General features: G+C 43.1%; 2 protein-coding genes across 14 annotated transcripts in view; one reads left to right on the top strand and one right to left on the bottom strand.

The window, feature by feature from the left end:
• AP4S1 (adaptor related protein complex 4 subunit sigma 1) overlaps nucleotides 1-4,519 on the bottom strand; it is a 41,931-nt gene extending 37,412 nt beyond the window's left edge. For 5 of the 11 annotated variants that reach the window (XM_042857466.2, XM_065595427.1, XM_065595431.1 and 2 more), the window contains exon 1: nucleotides 3,299-3,429. The gene's annotated coding sequence lies outside the window, so the exon portion shown is untranslated. Of the gene's footprint in view, nucleotides 1-3,298; nucleotides 3,438-4,164 lie in introns of those variants that run through there. The other 6 variants (XM_042857465.2, XM_065595429.1, XM_042857468.2 and 3 more) reach the window with 5 other exon arrangements.
• STRN3 (striatin 3) overlaps nucleotides 3,481-22,564 on the top strand; it is a 101,956-nt gene continuing 82,872 nt past the window's right edge. For 2 of the 3 annotated variants that reach the window (XM_005299168.5, XM_005299166.5), the window contains exon 1: nucleotides 3,481-4,025. In XM_005299168.5, coding sequence (XP_005299225.1) covers nucleotides 3,723-4,025 — 303 coding nt within the window. In that variant the 5' untranslated portion in view covers nucleotides 3,481-3,722. The remainder of the gene's footprint in view (nucleotides 4,026-22,564) is intronic. The other variant, XM_005299169.5, reaches the window with a different exon arrangement.

The raw sequence follows: 22,564 nt of genomic DNA, 5'->3' as shown, positions 1-22,564 counted from the left end.
TTAAACAGAACAGTGTTCTTGAAGACGTGAGCATCATGAACCCTTCCCGGCCAGCCCACGTTGATGTTGGTGAAACGTCCCTTGTGATCCACAAGTGCTTGCAGCACCATTGAAAAGTACCCCTTGCGGTTTATGTACTGGGTACGCTGGTGCTCCGGTGCCAAGATAGGGATATGGGTTCCATCTATCGCCCCACCACAATTAGGGAATCCCATTGCAGCAAAGCCATCCACTATGACCTGCACATTTCCCAGAGTCACTACCTTTTGTAGCAGCACCTGAGTGATTGCTCTGGCTACTTGCATCATAGCAGCCCCCACAGTAGATTTGCCCACTCCAAATTGATTCCCGACTGACCGGTAGCTGTCTGGCGTTGCAAGCTTCCACAGGGCTATCGCCACTCGCTTCTCAACTGTAAGGGCTGCTCTCATCTTGGTATTCTGGCGTTTCAGGGCAGGGGACAGCAAGTCACAAAGTTCCATGAAAGTGCCCTTACGCATGTGAAAGTTCCGCAGCCACTGGGAATCGTCCCACACCTGAAACACTATGCGGTCCCACCAGTCTGTGCTTGTTTCCCTTGCCCAGAATTGGCATTCCATGGATAGAACCTGCCCCATTAACAACATGATCTCCAAAGCACTGGGGCTCGTGGTTTGACAGAATTCTGTGTCCATGTCCATGTCCATATCACACTTGTCGCTGCGCTGCCGCCGCCGCCGCCTCCTCGCCTCGTTTTTCTGGTCCTGGCTCGCATAAACTCCACGAGAACGTGCGAGGTGTTTACAATGTTCATGACTGCTGTCTTGAGCTGAGCGGGCTCCATGCTTGCCGTGGTATGGAGTCTGCAGTGTTCACCCAGGAAAAAAGGCGCGAAATGGTTGTCTGCCGTCCGTTGCTTTCACGCAGAAAGGGAGGGGTGAGGCTGTACCCAGAACCACCTGCGACAATGTTTTTTGTCCCATCAGGCACTGGGATCTCAACCCAGAATTCCAGTGGGCGGGGGAGACTGCGGGAACTATGGGATAGCTACCCACAGTGCAACGCTCCAGAAATTGACGCTAGCCCCGGAACATGGACGCACACCGCCGAATTAATGTGCTTAGTGCGGCCGCATACATTCGACTTTATACAATCTGTTTCCCAAATTCTAATTATATAAATTCGGATTAATCCCATAGTGTAGACATACCCTTTAACATCCAACTAGGAAGAGTCATCAAGGGTGAGACAGAGGAGGTCAATACCGGAGGACCAGAGGAGGCAGGCAGGGAAGCAGACAGATAAAATTAAAAAAACAAAACTGTCCAGTTTGAGCAACTGATACAATTCCAGATCATCTACTGATGGAAAATGTTAAAGAAAGTACTGTTTATGTAAGGAGGGTGGGAGGAACACCCTACCTTGCTTAATTATGGGTGACATGCAATGAGTTGTCAAGTAGGACGGGATAGTTAAAATCCCTTTAGGTTTATGTAATCAACATAATTGTTGAATTTCAGCGCAATGAGGTTGTGACAGTTTGGCCTTACCTACACTAAAGCTCTGAATGTTGCTATTTCACTGGTCAAACTGAACTAGTTGTAGCAAGTAGGTACATTTTTCAAGATTTCCTTACTGTGAAGAGTTCTGAATGAACTAGACAACATAAAAAATAACTGCCTCATTGAATCACATTGCAGAAATCCTTCATCATTAAGATATTTTAAAGAGTTGCTTTAAAACTAATTCAAAATCAGTTTGTCCCTTCATGAATGATATGTGGCAGGTGTGTAAAATTTTCATATAAGTTTCATTGTCAGTTTAAAAAGCATAGTCAAAAGAAATAATCTCCTTACTTACAAAACAAATAGCAGATTATATTGTTAAAAGAGAAATAATGGCAAAATTACTGAAAAGTAAATCAGTTTTTTTTAATTCAGCTAAGAATGAATTAAATGATACACACTTTCACTTCTGTCACTAGTCAGTTTCAAGTACACTTCAGTTTTGAGTTCTCATATACTAGCAGAATGCTGCAATGTGTGAGTTTCAAATTTAGCAGGGTATGTTTTTGTTTACCAGGCTGTCTCATCCCCCCAACCACCTCTGTTTCCATTGCTATTAAAATCACATTTCTAGTGCCCTTTTGTTTTGTAAAAGTTTATTTCCAGACAGCCTATATTTTGGGCCATGTTTGCTTTTGTATTATTCCTTATAAGAAAGAGGGCCAATAAAGCTATGTAGCCACTCTTTGCGACAGCTGTGTCTGGTCCAGTTTTAGGTAGTGTTATTGTAAGCCCTGGTGGTCCCGGGATATTAGAGAGAAAAATAATATCTTTTATTGGACCAACTTCTGTTGGTGAACGAGACAAGCTTGAACGGTCCCTTAAAATATGTGTTAATTACTTATGCTAAACAATCGGTTCCATCCTGTACTTAACCGTGACTAGGGTGATCAGAAAGCAAGTGTGAAAAATTGGGAGGGGGGGAGTGAGGGGTAATAGGTGCCTCTACAACACAAAGTTCTGAATATCAAGACTGTCCCTATAAAATCAGGACCTTTGGTCACCCTAGCTATGGCACTGAGTAAGTGTCCCAGAGCTGAAGAAGAGCTCTGTGTAAGATGGAAAACTTGTCTCCCTCACCAACAGAAGCTGGTCCAATAAAAGATATTACCTCACCCACTTTGTCTCTCTAACCCTCCCGTTTTAACCAGTCCAAGTGGAAGAGCTCCCACTGTTTCCCTTGGCTACAGGGGGACTCCGGTACTGTCACAAATTTCTTCCCTGCACTCGCACTAAATTTTACGTGCCTTAAGTTTCATTTTGCTCTCTGTTTCAATGTGACACGAGCCTGAATACATCTGTTCCTTCGCCCCCTCTGGGTGACAAAACAGGAAGGTGAGGAGGAACGGCAAAGCCAGAGCCTCCCCTACCCCGGAGGGAACCGGGCCTGCTTGGAGGCCCCGACACTGGCTGTCAACATCGGAAGAATGCGACAGCAATGTGAGGAATCTGCGGCTGGCGGAGCCTGCGAGCCCAGACACCGTTTTAACCCGACAAACCGCAGGGGCGCCCCGTGCCCACGTGGGTGGTTGGGGGGGCAGGAAGACCCCCGCCCGCCCCACAAGAGGCTGCTGGCACGTCTTTTAAACAAACCCCACCCCAGCCACGCCTGGGCAGAGCGGATCGAAGCCTCCCCCCGGGCTGGTGGGAGCAGGGGACCACCTGACACTGAATCAGGCCGGACGAAGCAGCACCACCAGCTACTGTCCTAGCGGCTGTGCACCAGCAGCCCCTGTTGTTGTTATGTCACTTACTCAGTGCCTGGAGCGGCGCCGCCCCTGGCCCCCTGCTCTCTGGGCGGGTCCGGTGGGAACAGACAGACACCCCCAGCTGCAGCACCGCCCGCCCAGGTCCCCTGCTCCCGCCCCTCCACCTCCGGTGCGCATGCGCACGTCAGCGGGCTCGGCTGGGAGGAAGGTTGTTTCCCGGCACGCCCCGCGCGGCTCCCTGCTCCTCCCCCCTTCGCAGTGGGTGGGTGTGAGATGGATCGGAGACTGTAATGGCGGCCGGCGGCGGCTCGGCGCTGCTCTGACACCCGGATACTGCTCGGCGCAGCCTCCCCCTCCTCTCCGGGCCCGTCCCGACCCCTCCTCCTCCCCCCAGCCAGCGCCGCTTCCCCACGCCCCTGCCCCAGGCCCGCAGCGGGACGACGAGGAGGAGGAGGGCTCCCCGCAGACAATGGACGAGCACCCCGGAGTCGGAGGCGGGATGGCGGCGGCTCCGAGACCGCAGCAGCAGCCGCCGCCGCCGCAGCCAGGGGGGAATATGAATGTGCAGCCTGGCGCGGGCTGCGTGGGGGCCGGAGGGGGGCAGCAGCCTCAGGTCCCGGCGGCTGCGGCGGGTCAGGACGCGGGGGACCGCGCGGAGCTGTCCCGGCCCCAGCACTACACCATCCCGGGGATCCTGCACTACATCCAGCACGAGTGGGCCCGCTTCGAGATGGAGAGGGCGCACTGGGAGGTGGAGCGGGCCGAGCTCCAGGTAGGCTCCACAAGGGGGACCGGCTCCAGCTGCGCGGGGGGCTGGGCTCCAGGGGCGGGGAGCGAGTGGGCCGAGCTCTAGGTGGGGGGGCTGGCCAATGGAGCTTGCCAGTCCCGAGGCCGCCTGCGCGGAACGGTACCTGTCCGAGGTGTGCCCGCTGAGGCGACGTCCCTTGTCGGTGAGGCGGGTGGAGGCGCAGCCCCTCACGGCCCGAGCTGAGCTCCCTTCCCCGGGGCAGCCATTTTAGTTTCTAGTATGGCGTCCGCCTGGGCTCCTGGCTCCGGAGCCAACCGTGCTCTACGGGCCTCCCCCCCTCCCCACTCAGCTTGCCGGTCCCGGTTGAGACGGGGCGATCGGGCGCTGCCTCCCCGCAGGGACATTGGCGCTCCCGGGGAGAGGAAGACGCGCTCTGACAGCTGCAATAACCTTCCCGAACGCAGTGACTCGGGGGCTGCCGGGGCCTGCCCCCGGGGGCCGGCTGTCTCCACAGCTCTGGCTGCGGGTCACCGGGAGTAAGAGCCCCCAGGCCTACAAGAGCTCAGTCCTCCCCCAAACCCCTGGGAGTAAGGTGCTGCGGATCCTACCTCCCCGGAAAGGGGAAGACTCGGGCCAGGGCCTAAGTAAGGGAGCTTCCCAGTGACTGAGGCATGAGATAAATCTGGTCTCCCTAATACTTGGAGACGCTATCAACCAAACAGCTGAGGTCAGTCCGGAGTCGGACTATCACCGCCTTAAAAGGTGTAGTTGTAGGTGTGTGTTTATCATGAGTAAAAAAGAAGATTGAACAAATCTTTCAAAGTGGGTGCATGTATGGTGTTTGATTCTCATTCCAGTAGAGTTTGTTATACATCTTTCCTGTTTTGAGTAACTTAAGTAATAGGTACAGTTTTATTCCTACATACAGATGTAACTAAGTACCCATGTTATCAAATATTCAGAATTAGGTTGTGTGCTATAATTGGGACACTCATATATACATGAATACATGTATAGCTGAATAATCAATCATTTTATATACGATACAATTTTGAGGGGGTTAACAAGCACGCAGACCAAGGGGATCCAGTTGATAGAGTGTACTTAGATTTTCAGAAAGCCTTTGACAAGGACCCTCACCAAAGGCTCTTAAGCAGAGTAAGCTGCCACAGGATAAGAGGGAAGGTGCTCTTGTGGATTGGTATCTGGTTAAAAGATAGGAAACAAAGGGTAGGTATAAATGGTCAGCTCTCAGAATGGAGAGAGGTAAATAGTGGTGTCCCCCAGGGGTCTGTTCTAGGACCAGTCCTATTCAACATAGTCATAAAATTTGCAGATGATACAAAATTACTAAAGATAGTTAAGACCCAGGCAGACTGTGAAGAGCTACAAAAAGATCTCTCAAAACTGGATGACTGGGCAACAAAATGGCAGATGGAAATTTAATGTTGATAAATCCAAAGTAATGCCCATTGGAAGCATAATCCCAACTATACATATAAAATGATGGTCTAAATTAGCTGTTATCACTCAAGAAAAAGATCTTGGAGTCATTGTGGATAGTTCTCTGAAAACATCTACTCAATGTGCAGCGGCGGTCAAGAAAGCTAACTGAATGCTGGGCATAATTAAGAAAGAGATGGATAATAGGACAGAAAATATCATGTTGCCTCTATATAAATCCATGGTATGCCCACATCTTGAATACTGTGTGCAGATGTGGTCGCCCCATCTCAAAAAAGATATATTGGAATTGGAAAAGGTTCAGAAAAGGGCAACAAAAATGATTAGGGGTATGGAGTGGCTTCCATATGAGGAGAGATTAATAAGAATGGGACTTTACAGCTTGGAAAAGAGATGGCTATGGGGAGATATGATTGAGGTCTATAAAGTCATGAATGATGTAGAGAAAGTAGATAAGGATGTGTTGTTTACTACTTCTCATAACACAAGAACTAGGAGTCACCAAATGAAATTAATAGGCAGCAGGTTTAAAACAAATAAAAGGAAGTATTTCTTCACACAATGCATAGTCAACCTGTGGAACTCCTTGCCAGAGATGTTGTGAAGGCAAAGACCATAACAGGGTTCAAAAAAGAACTAGATACATTCATGGAGGATAGGTCTATCAATGGCTATTAGCCAGGATGGACAGGAATGGTGTCCCTAGCCTCTGTTTGCCAGAAGCTGGGAATGAATGACGGGATGGAGCACTTGATGATTACCTGTTTTGTTCATTCCCTCTGGGGCACCTTGCACTGGCCACTGTCGGAAGAAGGATATTTTCTTTGGTCTGACTGAGTAGGGCCGTTTTTATAATACAGAGAATGGTGTGGCAAACTTGTATAGACCCACAAAAATATATCATACACATCTAATTAAATCCTGTAAACAACAGTGATTGAGTGCATTCACTGTTTTGGAACACAGTACCATAAAGTATTACCATAAAAAACTCACAATACTATAAATCACAACAGAAATTTCCTACGTGTGATTATATAAAGTGTTTAATCGTCAAAAGAGACCAGGGTATCTGAGCTTAGGCAGTTTGTCATATCACCAGACTTCTCAGTCCTGATGTAAAGAGAACACCATATATTTTGTACTGTTTTGGTTTGGTTGTATTATTGTCCAATTGAAAAAGTTCCACTATTTACGTCACTTACTGTCATCTTACTGTATTCAGCTTTTGTGACCTAGTTGCTTCTAAAATCAATTTGGAGGCACTGACTTTCATTTTCTGAGGTAAGAATATCTAAGGTCAGTTGCATGGCATTTTCAGTAAAAGGCACTTGCCTATGCATCTGGCTTCCTCTGGTGTTTCATCACTGCTCATATTTATATTTTAATAAAATAGTTGTTTGCAGCACTTAAGCAACTAAAATTGTTTCAAAACATTTGACTTCTGTAAAGGTATATTGTATTACGATAGCTTGACATCACACTGTACTGTAAATATAAAACCGGTCTCAATTCTTTAAAGCTATATCAGACTGAAAATACAGTATTGATGTTGACTTGTGTTTGGTCTCTAGATGTCATGTTGATGAGCACTACAAGAATCTTTGGATATCGTATATATGGGAGCCTATATCCCGTGGCTTAGTATTTTAGATAAAATACTATCTTCGGGTTCGGGCTAATGTCGTAATTCAAGTTGTGAAGCCGTAAGCAGTGAGAACAGTCCTCATTTAGCAACCCTAACACTGCAAACACTTATGCATGTAAGTGGTCCCATAGAAGCCAATGAGGGTACTCCACATACATAAAACTCAGTAACTCTTTAGAGAATTGAGGTCTGATATGTAGATGTTGAACACTTATTTCAAGAACATGAAATACATGTATATTATAACTAATATGAAACTATATAGCATAAGAATTGGATTTCTTAGATGCAAGTCACTCTTCTGTGTGTGATTTCTTCTTCTTTGCAACATTACAGTACATTTTAAAATATTTTTTGTGTTTTTCGGTTTAGTGGTTCCTTCCCACTTCTCTTAACTTAATATTAGTGATCCTTTGCAAATGGCACTTTATAAAAGTAAATGAAAACCAAATTACTTCATAAGATTGGCACATACTACCTGTGTAGCTGGTTGAATTTACTGTAATTTTGTGTCTTTCTGGGGAATCCAGGAACTGTCTCACAAGCAAAATGAAATTAACATGCTCTTTGTTTCATGTTCTGTTGTATAAATAGAGGCAAAGGGATGATCTTTCCCATCTGCTGAGGGTGTTCTGCAAGTGACAGATAAACGGGACACACAGAGAGGAGACTAACAGGGTTACCCCACTCTTTTTTGTTAATCTAATATGAAGATATAAAACTTCCGGCCCACTTGGTCTGCATGGATATTGGATAAGTGTTCTCTAGATTAAAAGTTTTCATTTAAAAAATTGTTTTCCCTCCTTATATTTCATACAATAACTGTCTGGTGTTTGGTCACAACTCTTTGGAGGTGAAGCAGTGTTGTACTGTCTTAGGCCATGCCTATACTACAAAATTAAGTCAAACTGACTAATGTCGGCATATAGCTGCTGCAGTAATTACATTGCTTGTGTGTGTCTACGCTTTGCTCCTTGTGTTGGCAGAGTGCGATCTGACCAGGAGCATTAGTACTGATTATACTGTCAGCGTGGGGCATTGTGGAATGGCTTCTGAAAGCCAGAGACAGTTGATTATAAGCAATACAGTGTCTACAGTGAGGCTGCATCAATCGAACTACATCAGCGTTGACTGCACCTCTCGTGGAGGTGGAGTTAAGTCGGTATAGCGGGGCAGTTTTGTTGGCGGGAGCAAAATTTTAATGTAGACCCTTCCATAATTAGGTCAACGTAAGCTGCCTTGCGTCAACTTAACTCTGTAATATAGATCAGGCTTTAGCGTCAAACAACATTGAGGGGACTGAGCCACCTCATTAATGCTGGAGCTTACTGATGGACAATGTTTTAAATGCTGTAATTTCAGATAATTTAGGTGTGCATTTATACATCTAATTTGTGCATGGAGGTACTGCAATTGTACATGCAAGTTGGGTGCTTGCATGCATAAATGTCAAAGTAAATGGAAGAAATGGAGTTCATCCTAAAAGTATCCTGAATAGCTCAGTAGCTTCATTAACTATGTTAGTAGTTGCTATCTAAGGGCCATATTCTGTCTTCAATCAGTGTTATCAACTGGACTTCTGCTATGGGTTGAGGGGAATATACAACTCCCGCTGTAACCATAGACCATAATTAAAAATGTACTTCTGCCCTTTCCAGAGAATGAATTCGATATCGATGGATATTAGGTTGGGACAAAGTTCAGTCTCTTGAACTATACTCAGTCCCCTTTGGCTAACTAGTATTGATGGACTACAGATGGAATTATATCCAACCCTTGACCAGAGGATATAAGATGTCTAAGATGAGAAATCTGTGCTTCTGGGAATATGTCCCCCCCCCTTTCAGTTAAAGAAACAGTGGTTCTTATTTTATTAATTTTTTTAACTGTGGTAGATAGTGGAGAGAGAAAAGATAAAGATACAATGAAGTAAGTGAGGGTCAGGGAGGGAAGAGAGACAAAGCTGTGTCATAGGGAAGAGGGATGGAAAAAAAATGTACAATCCAAGGCTGCAGTCATGCAATCTGATCCACATGGGCACCTGTTGAAATCAGTGGGGCTCCACATGAACACAAGGGTTTGCAAGCTGATCTGCTTATGTAGAATTGGGGTCTAATTGTTAGTCAAGAAAGAAAAAAAGCAATAAAACTAAAAATAAAATTAAATTCCTCTTGGGCTTTTAATTTTCAAATTTAGTTGAAAAGATCGTATAAAAAATACAACTAACTATAGCCTGTACTTCTGATAGTTTTATAAAGCATAAGGAATGAATGAGAAATATTTTATACACTAAATACTCTTATCAGAATGTATACAGTTCAGTGCTCGAAAATGTTCTGGTTAATGTGTTTCTTATTTTTCTGACATGACTTTTGCAGTACTGAGTTGAGTTCATACATTAGTTGCAAAATGTCCATTTACAAATCCAGATACATTATAACAAAATGTTCCCAATTGCTTGTATATAATCAGTTATAGATGCACCTTTTTAACAAAAAAGCATCCATTACTGAAAGGGTTATAAAATTATCACTGCTGAGAACTTAATAAAGAGTGCATTGTGAAATTTTAATGTGCTAACAATGGGATGCATATTTTTTTAAACTGTGACAGAACACACCTTTCAAACCAAGCTAAAAGAGATGAATATTTTAAATAATTGCTAATTTATGTATATATATAAAATCTCTGAGGGTAATCTATTCTGGGTGTATGTGTGAATTGTATGTGTGTAAAAATTTATATGATGAATTGGAAGACTCTTAGTTTCAGAGTGCAGATATTGCAACAGCATGTTTCAACACTTGCAAAGTGTGGCAATAATTACTTGCTGTAATATGTTGTTGCACACACCTGTCTCTGGTCTGTTACAAAGTTGAACAAGGAGATATTATCAGGAAAGCTGGTACCTTTTATGGGCAGAGAAAAATCTTGTTGTAGGGAAGACATCTTCACTTACTGTGTTTAATATCTGTTTTATACTTTTTAGCAAGTGAATAACTTCACTGTTTTGAGGCAACATGGGAAGTAGTGAGGAATGTAGAAGGTGCAGTATCACTGACCAATAAAACAGCACTTAAATGCTTTAAGCTTTTAAAATATAATTGAAATAGCTGCTATTTCTGTTTATACAGCAGAACTAAACTGTTTTGTGTACTGTGGGTTTTCTTTTAACTTCCTTTATGGGGTGAATTCTCACACAGTACTTGTGATAGTTGTAAGTAGTAACACTATTATGAGATGCACATAGTATATTAAAGCTAAGCATTGTAAATTTGATGTATTTTATAAGATTGCTGTTTGAGATGGTATATAGCTGACATTGCTTATGTTGCTAACTAATTTACTTAATTGATTGTGTAGCTAAGCGTTAATGTCTCTTCTAAAATCTGGAACATAAGATTATAATAACTTTTAATGCTGTGATTAGAAAAAGAGAAAAATTTAAACAGTGGCAAACCTAGGCTGAAGCAAGTTGCATAAAGATCATTTATTTTTGTTGTTGTTTGAAAATACCTGCGTTCACCGGCATTTGGGAGTAATGCAGTCATCCTCACAACCCATATGTAGTAATGTTTTACCAAATTTGAAATTCCAGGTAAAAATACATTGTTCTTAAAAAGACTGAAATCTCCTTAAGGAACCATTATTTTCTATATAACTAGTACTACACGTAGCCACTACTATGTTTTTGTTATAAGAATTAAAGGAAAATACAAGCTTTTATTTAATATTTGTATTACTTCCCCCAACTCTATGGGGGAGACCAGTGCAAGTTATGCGGACATGCACAGTTTGGAATACCCAATTGAGAGTTTGTTTATTTTTGGGTAGTCGTAGTCAGTGAAGCCCCTGTCATCATGGATTTTGAGGAAGTTCTGTTATCAGCAAAGCGAGAGGTCAGTGGCCTCTGTCAGAAAAAACTTTGGGAACCGTGATGGCATAGTATTCACCAGAGGAGGTTTTTAACCAGGTAAAATTATGAAAAAACTAGTTAATCCCCGTTTACAGCATTTTCTGTTTTAAAAAACTGTTTCATTAATGCGTACCATATTACACTTAGTTTTAGTTACATATTCAAGTTGTGGTTACATAAGGCAGTAAATTCGTAGATTATTTTAGGGTTGTACAAATAGAAACTTAAATTTGTGGTGGGCGTCATACTAATATGTAATTATAATAGTGAACATGGGAATGTGTATATTTTGGTTCAGTATTTTCTCAAGGAAGCTATACATATGACTCATTTCAGTTTTCAATATTGTATAACAAAAGTAAAAAAACCAACAACCCATTCAATTATATGAAAATGATAGTAATGCAGAATTGTAAGCTATTAGGCCAGGTCCATTTGGCCATGCAGCATTCTGGCAGAAGACCAGCTTTGATGTAGTGGATAGACTGAGCCTCTACCTCAGTTTTGAATGGATGTATCCAAAGTTGGAAAAGAGTCATTCTATGCTTGTTGAACTTGCCGGACACTGATGCAGTTATTTTCCCCAGTTTCCTGGTTTGAACTGGTTTTAAGCCACTATTTACCACCATCCTGTCCTAATCTAGTTCTGTCAGGGAAATTGCCAACCCTCCCTGGGAACCTGCTTGATAAGGACTAGAATGACTCACTTCCTGTGTGTCTCTGGGCAAATCCTGTCTCCCTAATGGCAGCATTATCAGGACACTCAGGTGAAATTCATGGAGTTTCCACCACTTCATGTAGGAGTAACCTTTGTAGGGAAGAATTTAGCCATCAGTGAGGAGTCATTAATTGTAGATCTTTCACAGGAATTTGTCATTTGAGACAAGTACAAAAATGTGAAGTGTGAAACTTGAGACATTTGAAGATAATTAGAATAAGCAGGCTTTAGATGGTGTTTCTGCAGCTTACATAAATGTACTATTAATATTCTGTGATTGATTCTTTCGTTACTAAGTATAGATTTTTAGGGTGGCAATAAGGTTTTGACATTGTGGAGCCCTGCTGTTCCCATTTTCATCGGCTCCCTTAACCTTCTTTCTTCATTGCTTTACCAGCTTATTTAGTTCTCTAACAATGTTCACTTTAAAAAAATGCATTTCTTACCATGTATAATCTGAGGTATGGATTCATTTAATGGTAATTGGATAACTAAGAGCTTGTCTACACAAGGAAATTGACAGGCATAGCTATTCTAGTGTAGCTCCCTTGTGAATATTGTTCCAGAATAAAGTTACAGAGTGGAGTAATTATTCTGGAATAAAATCCACTTTTATTCCAGAAGAGTGTCCACATGGGGAATTATTCTAGAATAGCTAAATTATACCGGAACAGTTATATCCGAGTAGCTGTGCCAGTCAATTCCCTTGTATAAAAAAAGGCCTAAGAAAGAATGTGTATGGTAGGCAAAGGTTTGGGTGTGTCCCTTGCTGTGCAAATTTCTCAGGTTGCTAAGAAAATCATGTACAGCAGTAATACATACCTCTCTCACCCTTTGCTTCCACCATGTATCCACCCGCCCCTCAGTCTCGCTATGCCAGTACTCAGTCACTTCACAAATATGCTCTCCCTGTCATGTATTTGAGGGTATGTCTATACTGCAACCTAAGCCCAGGGTTGGTGGGACTCAAGTCAGCTGACCCATGTTAAGGAACCCTTGGCTTGACTGTCTACATTTTTAACTTTAAGAGTTTTCTAACCTGTGCTCGAACCTAGGGCTCTGGCATCGATGTTGCAGTGCACAGACCCAAAATAAAGTAACCATATCCCAGAGTCCCTAGTGCTTTCCTCCAAAATCTGACCACTCTAGCTCTAGGACTATGTTGCACTATGGGAAAACTTTACTGCCCATCCTTCACATTACCAGGAAGCAGATCAGAAGAGAATGGGTTAACCCTGACTTGAGCTGCTGCTGTTTGCAAAATGGGGATGGCTTCCATTTTCAGTATAGTGGATTGGAGATTATTGGGATAGAGAGAACTTGGTTTGTTTACCTTAACCAAAAGAAGGCTGAGGGGGATATGATTGCTCTCTCTAAATATATCAGAGGGATAAATACCAGGGAGGGAGAGGAATTATTTCAGCTCAGTACTAACGTGGACACGAGAACGAATGGATATAAACTGGCCGTTGGGAAGTTTAGGCTTGAAATTAGACGAAGGTTTCTAACCATCAGAGGGGTGAAGTTTTGGAACAGCCTTCCGAGGGAAACAGTGGGGGCGAAAGACCTCTCTGGCTTTAAGATTAAGCTTGATAAATTTATGGAGGGGATGGTTTGATGGGATAAAGTGATTTTAGTCAATAGGTCAATAACATGCCACCGCTGGTAATTAGTAACAATGGTCAATGATGGGATATTAAAAGTTACTACAGAGAACTTTTTCCAGAGGGTCTGGCTAGAGAATCTTGCCCGCATGCTCGGGGTTCAGCTGATCGCCATGTTTGGGGTTGGGAAGGAATTTTCCTCCAGAGTGGATTGGCAGAGGCCCTGGAGGTTTTTCGCCTTCCTCCGCAGCATGGGGCAGGGGTCGCTTGCTGGAGGATTCTCAGCGATTTGAAGTCTTTAAATCATGATTTGGGGACTTCAACAGCTGAGTCAAGGGAGAGAATTCTTCCAGGAGTGGGTGGGTCAGGTTTTGTGGCCCGCATCATGCGGGAGGTCAGACTAGATGATCATAATGGTCCCTTCTGACCTTTGAGTCTATGAGAACTAAAGAAATTGTCCCATGGAATTGTGGGATACTTCTGGCTGATTCCTGGGACCCAAGTCAAGCATGGCTGCATCTACATTGTAAAGCAATAGGGCTTGGATCCTGGCTTAACTCTAGCTTGGACCTTCCAGACCTGCAGGGTACTGGGACTCCGGGGTCAAGCCCTGCATTAACATGATTGCAGTCTAGACACAAGTGGGGTTAGGCTTGAGCCCAGATTCAAGAATGGACTTACATTGCAGTATAGACATACTCTTTGAGTCCTGCTTAGACTTCAGATTCCTCTCACTGGGCATCTTGAGAGAATTCTTTCACCCTCTCCTCATAGACTATGGTGGAGATAAAAAACTGATTGCATCTTCTACCCTGTGCGAGTGGGGAGTTCATCTTCTTTGTCTCTTCGCAGGCTGTAGGAGATGGGTTATTCTCTGTTCTTTCCCTAACCAAGGAAGAGCAAGGCAAGGAAATTCTGCAGGCTTCAAGTATGCAGCACTCAGGCCAACACCATCATTTTTCTCTTTGTGGGTCCTTCTATTGAAAGTATTAAATGCACAAGACGAAAGCAATACCTGTGCTGGAAGAGCGTTTTCTTAGTGTCTTCGGCTGCTTGTCCTATAGTGCAGGCAGGGGCTTAAATTGCTCAAGAACTTTTGTTCCAAATGTCTTGGTGACTCATGCCCTAGCATAATGTTCCTACCTGCCTTCAACCATGCACCTCTATTGATGCTACGAAAGATGTATAACAGACATTATTATTATTATTATTAAGGCTTCATCTTGAAAGGTGTTAATCTATTTTCAGGATTAGTCCAAATGTTGCCAGTGTGGATTCTAGTAGACTACAGTAGAGCAGTGAAAAGTGCTCACGCTTAGCAAGTCATGAGGCCCTGGGAAGAGAAAACCGAGAAAATACTGCTGCTGCCTTGAAACATATAGGGAGAATATTTTATATTGATGGGTAGGTTTATCACTATCTGTGTTGTCATCTTCCCAACTACCGCACAGTTGGGAGTGGGGATGGACTGGCAAAAGTAGGGCTTGATTAGTTTTCTTGCACCCTAATGATCCCCGACTACCTCTGATAACTGAAATGGCTTAGAGCAACTTTGAGACTGTTCTCTTATGCCAGGGGAATGGGCCAAGATTGGGAAGTGCAAAGACCATTTTTCCACCCCAGTTTGCCCTATGAACTCCTTTGTTACAACATTGTGTACAGTATAGCCTCTCTTTAACTGGTTGGCTGTTTTGTAATTTGCTTTATTTCTGTAAAGGACTTGATTCTACTGCCATTAGTGATTGACAGTGTTACCATTTACTTGAATGGGATCTTAAAGCTATACATTAAATATGTATTCTTATTTTAGCATATGTGTATATATATGTTTAGCTTTAATTCATATTCAAGTTGGTCTTATTTCCTTGTAACAGCTATTCCTTGGGAGTAGTGTGTGTGTGTGTGTGTGTGTGTGTGTGTGTGTGTGTACTGAACTGCTTTCTGTGAACATGGTCTAGAGTCCTGATGCCAGATTCTGTCACCCTCTTGTTAAACTTTCAAACAAGCTTCTTCATGCTCTCTCCTAAGCTGCTTCTCACATTTGGGAAGAGTTCCCCTTAAATATCCACAAAAGTACTTGATTATCTTCACTTTCCTTTTCTGTAGTTGCCCACAAAAAACTCGTAGGCCATTGGTGCAATGAGATCACCGCCTATCACATTAACTAATATTGTCTCATTGTTTCCTTAGACAGAAAACAGACACCGAAGTATATCTGTTATCTCATTTTATGCTTGGATTGTAAGCTCTTCGGGGCAAGGACTGTTTTTTTGTTCTGTATTTGAACAGTGCCTAGCACATTAGGGTTCTGGTCCATAACTAGGGCTCCTATGTACTATTGTAATATAAGTATAATGATAGAAGCATAGGACTGGAAGGGACCTTGAGAGGTCGTTTAGTCCAGTCCTCTGCACTCAAGGCACTATGTAATAACTAGACCATTCCTGACAGGTGTTTGTCTAACCCAGCGGTTCTCAAACTGTGGGTGGGACCCCAAAGTCAGAGCCAGCGTTATACTTGCTGGAGTCTGGAACTGAATCATGAGCCCTGCCACCTGGAGCTGAAGTCCAAGCCTGAGGGCTTCATCCTGGGGTGGCAGGGGCACAGTCTCAGGATTAGGCTCCGAGCTCCCCACACCTTTGTCCCGCCCCCTGCCTAGGGTCATGTAGTGATTTTTGTTGTCAGAAGGGGTTGTGGTACATTGAAGTTTGAGAACCACTGGTCTAACCTATTAAAAACCTCCAATGACACAGATTCCACACCCTCCCTAGCTAGTTTGTTCCAGTGCTTAACCGCCCTGACAGGTTAGGAAGTTTTTCTAATGTCCAACCTAAACATCCCTTGCTGCAATTTAAGCCCACTGCTTCTTGTCCTATCCTCAGAAGTTATCCTCTTCTCCAAACTAAACAAATGTAATTTTTCAGTCTTTCCTCATAGGTCATGTTTTCTAGACGTTTAATCATTTTTGTTGCTCTCCTCTGAACTTTCTCCGATTTGTCCACATCTTTCCTGAAATGTGGTGCCCAGAACTGGACACAATACTCGAGTTGAGGCCTAATCAGCGCGGAGTAGAGTGAATTTCATCCTATTTACTTCAGACCATTTCTCCAGTTTGTCCAGATCATTTTGAATTTTAACCTTATCCTTCAAGGCACTTGCAACCCCTCCCAGCTTGGTATTGTCCACAAATTTTATAAGTATATTCTCTCTGCCATTATCTAAATAATTGATGAAGATATTGAACAGAACCGGACCCAGGACTGATACCTGCAGGACCCCACTCAATATCCCCTTCCAGCTTGACTGTGAACCACTGATAACTATTCTCTGGGAATGGTTTTCCAACCAGTTATACACCCACCTTGTAGTAGCTCCATCTAGACTGTATTTCTCTAGTTTGTTTAGAGAAGGTTATGTGAGACAGTATCAAAAGCCTTACTAAAGTCAAGTTATACCACATCTACTGCTTCCCTCACATCTGCAATGCTTGTTACCTTGTCAAAAAAAGCTATTGGGTTGGTTTGTCATGCTGACTCTTACTTATCACCTGATTATCTTCTAGGTCAGCAGTTCTTAAACTGTGGGTCAGAACCCCAAAGTGGGTTGCATCCCTATTTTAATGGGGTCGCCAGGGCTGGCATTAGACTTGCTGAGGTCCAGGGCTAAAGCTGAAATCCGAGGACTTCTGCCCTGGGTGGCAGGGCTCAGGCTTTGGTATCATCCCTGGGTGGTGGGGCTCAGGTTACAGGCCCTCGCATCCGGGGCTGAAGCCCTGGAGCTTCAGCTTTCCTTCCGCCCCCCCCCCCCCCACCTCCCCTAGGACAGCGGGGCTCAGGCAGGTTCAGGCTTTGGTTCCCCCCTTCTGCGGCCATGTAGTAATTTTTGTTGTCGGGGGAGTTGCAGTGCAGTGAAGTTTGAGAACCCCTGTTCTAGGTGTTGGCAAATTGATTGCTTGATTATTTGCTCCATTACATTTCCACGTACTGAAATTAAGATGACTGGTTTGTAATTCCCTGCATTGTCCTTATTCCCCTTTTTTTATAGATCAGCACTATATTTTCCCTCTTCAAATCCTATGGAATCTCTCCAGTCTTCCATGAGTTTTCGAAGATAATTGCTAATGGTTCAGATATCTCCTCAGTTACACCCTAGAATACTCAAGGAGCTATTTCATCAAGCCCTGGTGACTTGAAGACATCTCATTTTGTCTAAGTAATTTTTAACTTTTTCCCTCAGATCCTACCTTGTGTTCACTGGTATTCACTATGTTAGACATCCAGTCTCTTGTAACCTTTTTGGTGAAAACCGAAACACAAAAGTCAATGTAGCACTTCTGCCATTTCCACGTTTTCTGTTATTGTTTTTCCCCCTCATTTAGTAACAGGCCTACCCTGTCCTTGGTCTTCCTCTTGCTTCTAATGTATTTGTTGAATGTTTTATTGTTACCCTTTATGTCTCTAGCTAGTTTAATCTTGTTTTGTACCTTGGCCTTTCTAATTTTGTCCCTATATGCTTGTGGTGTTTGTTTATATTCATCCTTTTTAAGTTAACCTAGTTTCCACTTTTTGTAGGACACTTGAGTTTCAGATCATTGCTTTTGTGCCTTTAATAATGTCTCTCTAAAAAAAACTGCCAACTCTCTTGAACTGTTTTTCTCCTTAAACTTGCTTCCCAATGGATCTTACCTACAACCTACCTGAGTTTGCTAAAGTCGGCCTTCTTAAATTCCATTGTTTTTATTCTGCTGTGTTCCCTCCTATTATTCCTTACAATCATGAACTCTACCATATCATGGTCACTTTCATCTGAGCTGCCTTTCACTTTCAAATGCTCAACCAGTTCCTCCCTATTTGTCAAAATCAAATCTAGAACAGCCTCTGCCCTAGTAGCTTTCTTCACTTTCTGAAATAAAAAATGATCTCCAATGCATTCCAAGAACTTGTTGGATAATCTGTGTCCTGCCATATTATTTTCCCAACAGATGTCTGGTAGTTGAAGTACCCCGTCACTACCAAGTCCTATGCTTTGGATGATTTTGTTAATTTAAAACAAGCTTCATCCACCTCTTCTTCCTGGTTGTGTGGCCTATAGTAGATGCTTAACATGACATCACCCTTGTTTTTTACCCCTTTTTTTCTTACCAAGAGACTTTCAACAAGTCCATCTCCTATACATCTTTAATAAACAAGGCAACATCGCTTCCCTTTTTTCCCTGCCTGCCCTTTCTGAGCAAGCTGTACCCTTCTATACAAATATTCCAGTCATATATATATATGTAATGTATATGTATAACGTATAATGGAATAGTCATGTATAGTGTAATGTAATATAATGCATTCCCAGTTTTTTTTACTGACTGGATTTACGACTTTGAACAAGTCGCTTCATCTCTCAGAGCTTCTGTTTTCTTTTTCATTCTTCATCTGTCTTGTGTCTTTAAATTGTACCCTTTTTATGTCAAGGATTGTCTCTTTTATTATGTGTCTGTATAGTATTTCCCACACTGTGGCTTTGATCTCAGTTGTAACCTCTCAGTGCTACTGTAAAACAAATAATAAAATGATAGCTAGTTAGTGTCAGAATTACTTAAAAATCAAATGTGTCCTATCATATTTTACTTGTAGAACATATTTATTGAAGTTCTAACCTATGTATCTTGAATTTTTAATTTTAGTGTACCTTTTGCCTGAGGTATTGTAGTGCCACTAGCAGTGTAAATATTTGTAATCTCATAAAAAGCAGTTGTTTCTGGTACTAGGTCAGTACGTAATTAACCTTATGATATGTGCTTGGGAGATTTTTGGAAAGCTGTTATAACTTTTTATGTACCAAATTAGCTCTGTTCTATAAATGTTTGGAAGATTTGAGTAGTCAATTGTAGAAATTTTCAGTTAAAATTTGGTATGATTTTGGTATTACCTTTTGTAGTATAAATAAAAATAGACATGAACAGCTTTAAAAACTGAATAAAATAGCTTTCTCTAACACAGCAAAGTGCATGGTCATATATCTAGGAACAAAAAGTGCTGTGCGCCATGGAATGGAGAACTGTATTCTGGAAAGCATTGACTTTGAAAAGGATTTAGAAGTCATAGTGGATACGCAAGTCAACATGAGCAGTGCTGTGGCAAAAAAGGACTACTGTAATCCTTTGGATCTACGAAAGGGCAGTAGTGAGTGGGAATAAGGAGGTGATTTTTATCTCTGTATATGGCATTGGTGAGTCAATACTGGAATACTGCGACCAGTTCTCGTTGGAGTCTGTTTTTGAAGGGACTCTCACAGACCTCGGGAGACAGGCCAGTCCTCGCTTACAGACAGCCCCCTAACCTGAAGCAAATACTCACCAGCAACCACACAACAAAAACACTAACCCAGGAACCTATCCTTGCAACAAACTCCGTTGCCAACTCTGTCCACTTATCTATTAAAGGGACACCATCATAGGACCTAATCACATCAGCCACACTATCAGGGGCTCATTTGCCTGCACATCTACCAATGTGATATATGCCATCATGTGCCAGCAATGCCCCTCTGCCATGTACATTGGCCAAAATGGACAGTCTCTATGCAAAAGAATAAGTGGACACAAATCAGACATCAAGAATTATAACATTCGAAAACCAGTCGGAGAACACTTAAACCTCCCTGGACACTCAGTTACAGACCTAAAAGTGGCAATTCTTCAACCAAAAAAACTTCAAAAACAGACTCCAACGAGAAACTGCAGAACTGGAATTAATTTGCAAACTGGACACCATCAAATTAGGCCTAAATAAAGACTGGGAGTGGGTGGGTCAAACTAAAACCATTTCCCCATGCTAATTTTTCCCCCTACTGTTACTCTCACCTTCTTGTCAGCTGTTTGAAATGGGCCATCCTGATTACCACTACAAAAGTTTTTTTCCCTCTTGCTGATAATAGCCCACTTTAATTGATTTGCCTCGTTAGAGTTGGTATGGCAGCCCCCATCTCTGTGTGTGTTTGTGTGTGCCCGCATCTGATGAAGTGGGTTTTAGCCCACGAAAGCTTATGCCCAAATAAATTGGTTAGTCTCTAAGGTGTCGCAAGTACTCCTCGTTCTTTTTGCTGATACAGACTAACATGGCTACCACTCTGAAATAAATGAATCAGTTTCTCAACTATGATTATTTAGCTCGTATAGTGCTTTTTATCTGTAGATCTCAAGATGCTTAACAAAAGAGTGTAAAGGATTAGTGTCTCCATTTTACAGATGGAGACAAAGAGGCACAGAGAGGTCAATTATTTGTTTCAAGTCACACAGCAGGTCCATGTCAGAGCTGGGAATAGAATCTAGGTTTCCTAATTCCAGTCCCACGCCCTAGTCTGAAGGAGCTATGGCCTTTTTTGAGGAAGGATGCTTGGCTCTGAAACATATCTTATATTTAAAAAGAACTGAGCCTGTACAGACAATATGCACTTATTAACAGAACATTTGTATATCTATAATAAGTCTTATCAGAAGCAAGGTTTGCCTGCATCGTAGTAGCGGCCTATATTAATGGCAGAACTGTAATATCAAGATCATAGAATCACAGAAGATTAGGGTTGGAAGAGACCTCAGGAGGTCATCTAGTCCAACCCCCTGCTCAAAGCAGGACCAACCCCAACTAAATCATCCCAGCCAGGGCTTTGTCAAGCCGGGCCCTAAAAACCTCTAAAGATGGAGATTCCACCACTTCCCTAGGTAACTCATTCCAGTGCTTCACAACCCTCCTAGTGAAACAGTTTTTCCTAATATCCAACCTAGCCCTCCCCCACTGCAACTTGAGACCATTGCTCCTTAACAGGTCACCTGCCACCACTGAGAACAGCCAAGCTCCATCCTCTTTGGAACCCCCCTTCAGGTAGTTGAAGGCTATCAAATGCCCCCTCACTCTACTCTTCTGCGGATTAAATAAGCCCAGTTCCTCAGCCTCTCCTCATAAGTCATGTGCCCCAGCCCTCTAATCATTTTTGTTGCCCTCCGCTGGAATCTCTGCAATTTGTCCACATCCTTTCTGTAGTGGGGGGCCCAAAACTGGATGCAGTACTCCAGATGTGGCCTCACCAGTGCCGAATAGAGGGGAATAATCATTGATCTGCTGGCAGTGCTCCTACTAATGCAGCTCAATATGCCGTTAGCCTTCTTGTCAACAAGGGCACACTGTTAACTCATATCCAGCTTCTCATCCGCTGTAATCCCCAGGTCCTTTTCTGCAGAACTGCTGCTTAGCCAGTTGTTCCCCAGCCAGTAGCAGTGCATGGGATTCTTCCATTCTAAGTGCAGGACTCTGCACTTGTCCTCGTTGAACCTCATCAGATTTCTTTTGGCCCAATCCTCCAATTTGTCTAGGTCACTCTGGACCCTATCCCTACCGTCCAGCGTATCTACCTCTCCCCCCAGCTTAGTGTCATCTGTGACCTTGCTGAGGGTGCAATCCATCCCATCATCCAGATCATTAATAAAGGTGTTGACTGTTCCTGAACACCTTCCTCTCCTCCAGGTGCTTCAAAATGGATTCCTTGAGGACCTGCTCCATGATTTTTCCAGGGACTGAGATGAGGGTGACGGGTCTATAGTTCCCTGGATTCTCCTTCTCCCCTTTTTTAAAGATGGGCACTATATTTGCCTTTTTCCAATCGTCTGGAACCTTCCCCGCTCGGCACGAGTTTTCAAAGATAATGGCCAATGGCTCTGCAATCACATCAGCCACCTCCCTCAGCACCCTCAGATGCATTAGATCTGGCCCCATGGACTTGTGCATGTCCAGCTTTTCTAAATGGTCCTTAACCCTTTCTTTTACCACTGAGAGCTGCTCACCTCTTCCCATGCTTGCTGTCCAGTGCAGCAGTCTGGGAGCTGACCTTCTCTGTGAAGACTGAGGTAAAAAAAGCATTGAATACTTCAGCTTTTTCCACATCATCTGTCACTAGGTTGCCTCCCCCATTCAGGAAAGGTCCCACACTTTCCCTGACCACCTTGTTGCTAACATACCTGTAGAAACTGTTCTTGTTACCGTTCACATCCCTTGCTAGCTGCAACTCCAATTGTGCTTTGGCCTTCCTGATTATACCCCTGCATGGTCGAGCAATATTTTTATACTTCTCCCTACTCCTCTGTCCAAGTTTCCACTTCCTGTAAGCTTCCTTTTTGTGTTTAAGCTTACTGAAGATTTCTCTGTTAAGCCAAGCTGGTCGCCGGCCATA

This window comes from Chrysemys picta, chromosome 4, assembly GCF_011386835.1.
Source record: "Chrysemys picta bellii isolate R12L10 chromosome 4, ASM1138683v2, whole genome shotgun sequence".
Taxonomy (NCBI): Eukaryota; Metazoa; Chordata; order Testudines; family Emydidae; genus Chrysemys; species Chrysemys picta.
Note: the sequence above shows the minus strand (reverse complement) of the source record. Positions and strands in the feature narration are given on the sequence as shown.